We start from the raw sequence: 6,514 nt of genomic DNA, 5'->3' as shown, positions 1-6,514 counted from the left end.
CTACTGGTTTGTCACAGAAACCCACAGCCCGTACCATTGATCCTATGACGCATGCATAGGTTCAAATGTGTAGTCTCGCTTATCATATTATAATTTAAGCACAATCATTTCCAAAACCTAACCCAGTTATTTTGGTGTAACTCAACCACTAACAAAGTGAAACCACTGATTCAACCTTTTTATAACAACTGAAATAATGATTATAGATGCATCACAGAGTACATTTTTACCATATAAACCTGGTTTAACCCTGTCAATGTTAAGCCAGTTGTTAAGCAATCAGTAAAGCTACTTTAGGCTACTTTGCTGCAAAGAGTTGCCACATTTATTAATAAAATTTTATCTATCCTCATCTTATAATCAGTCTCATAATCCCTCTTGTAAAATAAGTGTAAGAAAAAAAAATATTGCAAGTATAGATGATAAAAGACTAATTAAGAAGAGTGGGAAGGGATGTGTTGGAGGATAGAAGATGCAGAAAGTTCCCCACCCCCATTTAACTCGGTGAAAGGCATAGTGGGAAAAGCATGACAGAAGTGCCTCTTTTTTTAACTTCCCTTAGAGAAGTAAAAGTTAACAAGCTTGCATGGCAGGCCACAAAACACGCACGCACAGGCATGAAGTTGCACAGACAGGCATGTCTGATAAACACGCAGGGCTGTATCACACATGCACTCACACTAACACACAGGAGTGTGATAAGAGGGCTGGGGTTTTTTTGGCTTCCTAAAATGGCAGTTTTTTTGTTTTGTTTTTTGCTCTTAGCCATCTTACTTATCGCTTTTGCATATTTTGTGGGTCATCACCAAGCAAAAAAAAAAAAAAAAGGAACAAAACACTCTGGAGCCTTCTCACGACTTCAAAAAAAAAAGCTCACAACTTTAAAAAGACTTTAACCCAAGATCTCATGATTGAAAACTACATTTCCTTAGGTTCCCACAAGAGCACATCAAGATTGCGAAAAGGAGATCTACAGATGACTTCTGCTAATCTAGTCTCACACATTTTTAGTCACATCAGGTTTTCTGAAGAGTAACTTAGTGACTCATTATATTGCTAGAAAAGACAAGTAAGATAAAGAGGTTATCGTGGCACTTGTCACGTGTGGGAAATCACACAGTACAGACAGCAGCAACCTTGGAGTGGTGTCTTTGAAGTATACATGAGTTAGATGAGTAGCAGGTGCACCTTTGAACACAGAAAACCAACAGAGGAGGATGCAGTGAGAGAGAAATGTAGGCAACAGTGCACCTCAACTTGTCTATTTATTCTCTGACCCTTTCAACTCTTACCCCTGCCTGTTGTGTCTTTAATTTCCTGGCAGCCAGGCAGAGAGCCTGAGCCTCAAAAGAGATGAGAAAGGACCAAAGGAATACACTTAAAATATCCTAATCGAAATGATTTGTTTTTAAATTAGCCACCCGTGAACTAATACTAATATATGGATAATCATAGATAATAGAGAAAAGAAAGGACCTCAGAATTTGATTTATCTACATCGATTTGGGGTCAGTTTAAACAAAAATGGATATACTTTAAAAGCAAATATACAACTAACATACTTCTTTATCTTAATGTGACGAAAGAATGCAGAAAAAAATCTTTATCAGGATGCTGCGCCCGCATTTCTTTTCTTTCTCCAACAGGTGGCCTCAGCGACCCAATGTACTTGAACGGACCTTGCAATGATTTTATAATCTACCTCTTCATTTGAATAAACTTCACCAGATTTAAATAAGACTCTGGAAAATAACTACAGCAAGGCTTAACGGGGAACGGGATGCGTGATGATTTTCTCGTGAAACCTGTTGTGTCATAAAGCAGTGACCGAGATCGGTCGCCAAAGGGACACAGTCACGCGCTTTCTTTCCCATCGCACTTTCTCCTGAATGGGACAACGTCAGAGCGCCGGTGTGGAAGCGAGCCAGAGGTCTTTGGGATCTGGCCGCAGATGCGCACTGTGGCTGCAGGAGGACGCAGCGAGAGCGCTGAGTGACATTTGAATCCGGTGGTGTGTACTATTAAATCACAGCAACAGTCAGCGAGCTGGCTTCCAGGGAGGACACAGGACTGTGCATTTATTTGTGTTTGCAGGAAATGGGGTCTGGATGCTCTTTGGAGGGACTTTACACTGGGAAGTTCGGATGGAAGCGGCGGGACGTTTGTTTTTAGATGTGGTATCAAGCTGCAGCTGACCGCACACTTTATCTGTAAGTAAGAAGTGAATTTGGTGCTAAAACAGTAAAATAGAGAAACCGCAAACACAGTTTGTATATATGTAGGAGGATGTGACTCTTGTTTTGAGTCACGTCTTAATAATTACAGCCCGCTCACGGGAAAATCCTGCTCTCACAGCTCCAGCCAGACAGTGTGTTATTCTAAATCGGATCATTGGCAATACAAATTACAGCTGTACGAGGGTTTATTGGGGCCATTGCAATAATAATAATAATAATAATAATGATAAAGTAATAAATTTAGTGGAGGAAGATTGGAATAGTAATTAGAACACTGATTAAATATAATACTTTACAATTATATTTATGCAAATAGGTCTTTCCTTGATTCAGCCCGGATTTACCACATTATGAGAGGTATCCGAATTCTACAAATACATAACTATAACTGGAAACTATTCAAAAGGAGACTGATTTTGATGAGGTGAAATTTGGGGCATCAGGAGCTACAAAGAGATATGCAAAGGTTGATTATTATTGTCCAAACTGTGCTCTATCATGGGCCATTTAATGGTGCTTGGGGTGTGATGAGGCTGAATGAGCCCCTTCCCCCCCAAATCTTTTTACCTTTTACTTAAAATAGCCCTAATATTCTTTTGCGTAATCAGCTATATTAACAATCAGAGCTATTATATAAACCACAACACAACAAACCACAAAAAAGATATATAACATTTAGAAAATCATGCATATTTATGATTACTTTTATCTTACACAATATTGAATTTTTCTAGACTAATTCATTTCTTTTAATCCCCAGGGCTACTGATGTGTTCTGTAAGCAGACAGAGGATTCCTGCGATTACATTGGGTTTGGGGCTAAAACAGAACAAGCAGAAGAGAATCAGTGACTACACCACTGCACTGAGGAATTAAGGTACAACTACCTCTCCATCAGTGCAGCTCAGATGATGTCAAATCTATTTTACAGGGTCAGAGGGCAAATGACTGTCCCAGAGAGCATTTGCCTGAAATGTCTCATCTTTCGTGATTTATCAGACGATAAACTGATGGAGACTTTTCGCAGTAATGGAGAACAGGAGCCTCATAGAAACTAGTGGATAAAATGTAGCAAGACTCTTCAGTATGACATAAGCAAAGAACCCCCTCCTCCCCAAGCACACACTCACTTTCAGGGATGGATCCCATGAACTTTACAACTGTCATCGACAATGGGTTTTTGGATGAGGCGCCATCAAGTCGTGTCCTAACTGGCTGTTTTCTCTCGCTGCTCATCCTCACCACTTTGCTGGGAAACACTCTGGTTTGCGCGGCCGTCACCAAGTTTCGCCATCTGCGTTCTAAAGTGACCAACTTTTTTGTGATCTCGCTGGCCGTGTCCGACCTATTGGTTGCCATCTTGGTGATGCCCTGGAAAGCAGTGACGGAGATCGCAGGATTCTGGCCGTTTGGCTCTTTCTGCGATACCTGGGTAGCTTTTGACATTATGTGCTCCACGGCCTCAATTTTGAACCTTTGCGTCATAAGCCTGGACCGCTATTGGGCCATCTCCAGTCCTTTCCGCTATGAGAGGAAGATGACACCCACAGTGGCCTATATTATGATCAGTGTGGCCTGGACGCTGTCTGTCCTCATTTCCTTCATTCCAGTGCAGCTCAACTGGCATAAAGCCCAAACCAAATCTTACACTGCTCTTACTGGGTCCTCTGTTTCACTGGCATCAAACGCTACATCTTACCCAGAGAACTGTGACTCAAGCCTGAATAGGACCTACGCCATCTCCACCTCTCTTATAAGCTTTTACATCCCTGTGGTCATCATGGTGGCCACCTACACACAGATTTACCGCATTGCCCACAGACAAATCAGGAGGATCTCTGCTCTAGAGCGGGCAGCCGAAAGTGCCAAAAACAGACACGACAGCATGGGCAGAGGCTCCAGCATCGCAGACTCGGAGAGCTCCTTCAGGTTGACATTCAAGAGGGAGACAAAGGTGCTGAAGACGCTGTCAGTGATAATGGGGGTGTTTGTGTGTTGCTGGCTCCCATTTTTCATCCTCAACTGCATGGTGCCCTTCTGCGAGCAGTCGAGCGGAGGGGAGGCTTTCCCCTGCATCAGCCCCACCACGTTTGATGTGTTCGTGTGGTTCGGCTGGGCTAATTCCTCCCTAAACCCCATCATCTATGCCTTCAATGCGGATTTCCGGAAGGCCTTCTCCATCCTGCTGGGATGCCACAGACTGTATCCAGGAGGCCACGACATAGAGACGGCCAGTCTAAACAAGAAATGACTCACAACTCTCTCACAGCACTGACTCATCCCTTAATTCTTAAAACAGTCCAAGAGTTCCTGTTGCAGCCAGTCTGATTGACTTGAAATGCAAAGACTGCTTTCGTGCGCTAACTCTTATTTTGACTGAAGGGTACGACGACCCCACATGCATCCATGTTTGCATTAGGTGAATGGTCTGCCTTTGCGATGTCTACCATAGCGGGCTTGCTGTGCTCGCCATTGTCTCTACACTGTCTTCAGATGGGAGAAGCTCCTGATAGAGGAGAGAGGATTTGGGATTGAGATTAAAATCCGCCGCTGTTGCACCAGGGATCTGGGAGAGCAGCGGTGCTGACAAGCTCTTGGGATAGATAATCCCATGACTGGGCAGCACACACCCTAATGATGTCAGACACTGCTCTCTTCTATATCATCAAACACACACACACAAACAAACACTGTCAAAACATGCTCCCCGAAATATCATGTAGCACCCAGCATGCACACTACAACAACAAATTCCATGACAGCACACAGAAACACTGTTAGTCTTTACACTGACATTTCAGGACCTGCAAAGACTCCAGCAGTAAAGCATCAAGCCAAATTATGTTGAACATATGTACAGGTAAAGTACATCCACAAGTGACTTAATATTACAGCTAGAATGAAAAGTGAATAAATTCAAGTGTAAAAGGAAATCCCTAAGAAGTGGAGACGTAAAAATGTGATCTGAATCCGTATAGGATGCAGAGATGGGGAAAAACAAACCGACTGCCTCGTTACTGGTTGAAATGTTATTTATAAATCATCGACATTTCGAATCATTATAACTTTAAACCAAATTTACAAACTTGTGACCTCCGAAATGACACCAGTCAGCGGCAACATTAAAACCATTTGCCTAATATTGTGTAACACTTTGGGCCCTGTGGGTTGTGAGGTGGGGCAACGGTGGATTGCATCCTGGAGATGCTCAACTGAAGATCTGCTAAGTTCGGAGGCCAGGTCAGTGCCTCGGGCTCTTCTTGTGTCGAGTCATCCATGAGCAGTTTTTGCAGGGTGGAGGGGTGCCTTGACCTGCTGTATTCAGGGAATAAGTTGCCACTGGGTTGTGTTTGTTCTGCCGCTATGTTCATGTGGGTGGAATATGTCAAAGTAACATCTAGATAAGTGTTTGAGCCCAAAGTTTCCCTGCAGAGCATTCCATTTTTACCAGATAAAGAATGTTATTCATTTTACCTGTTTGTGGTTTTAATGTTGTATCAAATTGCCTGATTTTTCCAGTGCTTGAAAGTGTTTTATTGGCAGAAGACAGTATTGTACCTGCTATGGATGGGATTATTATGGGATTATGGGTTCTTTATGTGAAAACTGAAATGGGTTGGTGTAATGTTGTTTTATGTTCCTGTGAAATTGAACAGAAATACAGTGTCAACTGGTGACACACTTCCTTTGTGCAATAAATTGCATAGTGAAAGCACATCTAAATGACAATTGTGTCATTTTTTGTGACCGTTATTTACCATGGGTCTTGTTCTCACTGATTTTGTCACAGTTCTTATTGGTTTGGATGCATTACTGAATTTCTCTGTGAACTCCAACAAGGCAATGAACACAAGATGCCAGACAATCAGCCAGCCTACAGTTTAGAGCATTAAAACTACTGCTTTTCTGAGTTAAACCTAACAAGACGGACAATGCAAAAAAGCAACTTGTAGCACAAGAAAACCGCATGGCAGGCAACGGGACTCTCGTACAAAATATAAGTTAGAAGGAAACAGAGGAACACCATAATTTGTAAGAATTAATTAAAAACCACACAACTCTATTGGGAAATAAAAGTCCACTTATCAGCTGTTTTACTTCACTTGAAACATAAATGAATTTTGGTGTAATAAAGATGTTTTTTAAAAAACTTATTACATCACATCATTCAAGTTGCTAGTTTGACATGAAATGCATTAGACCACAGTTTAAATTATGCTTTAGACTGATTTTTACATTTATTTACTGCTGTACTTAAACTGCAAATTTAATAATAT

The 6,514-nt window shown here is 41.7% G+C and overlaps 1 protein-coding gene across 2 annotated transcripts; it reads left to right on the top strand.

Annotated features, from left to right (window-relative positions):
* The first annotated feature begins 1,685 nt into the window (after positions 1-1,685).
* drd1a (dopamine receptor D1a) lies at positions 1,686-5,954 on the top strand. Of its 2 annotated transcripts, XM_082543588.1 has the most exons (3): positions 1,686-2,011; positions 2,095-2,210; positions 2,998-5,954. In XM_082543588.1, the coding sequence occupies exon 3, from the start codon at positions 3,376-3,378 to the stop codon at positions 4,486-4,488; it is 1,113 nt and encodes a 370-aa protein (XP_082399714.1). In that variant the 5' UTR covers positions 1,686-2,011; positions 2,095-2,210; positions 2,998-3,375; the 3' UTR covers positions 4,489-5,954. The 2 variants fall into 2 exon arrangements, with proteins under 2 accessions (XP_082399714.1, XP_082399713.1); XM_082543587.1 differs by having other exon boundaries at positions 1,686-2,210.
* Positions 5,955-6,514: the final 560 nt, after the last annotated feature.

Source organism: Aulonocara stuartgranti (assembly GCF_965226115.1).
Source record: "Aulonocara stuartgranti genome assembly, chromosome: 2".
NCBI lineage: Eukaryota > Metazoa > Chordata > Actinopteri > Cichliformes > Cichlidae > Aulonocara > Aulonocara stuartgranti.
Note: the sequence above shows the minus strand (reverse complement) of the source record. Positions and strands in the feature narration are given on the sequence as shown.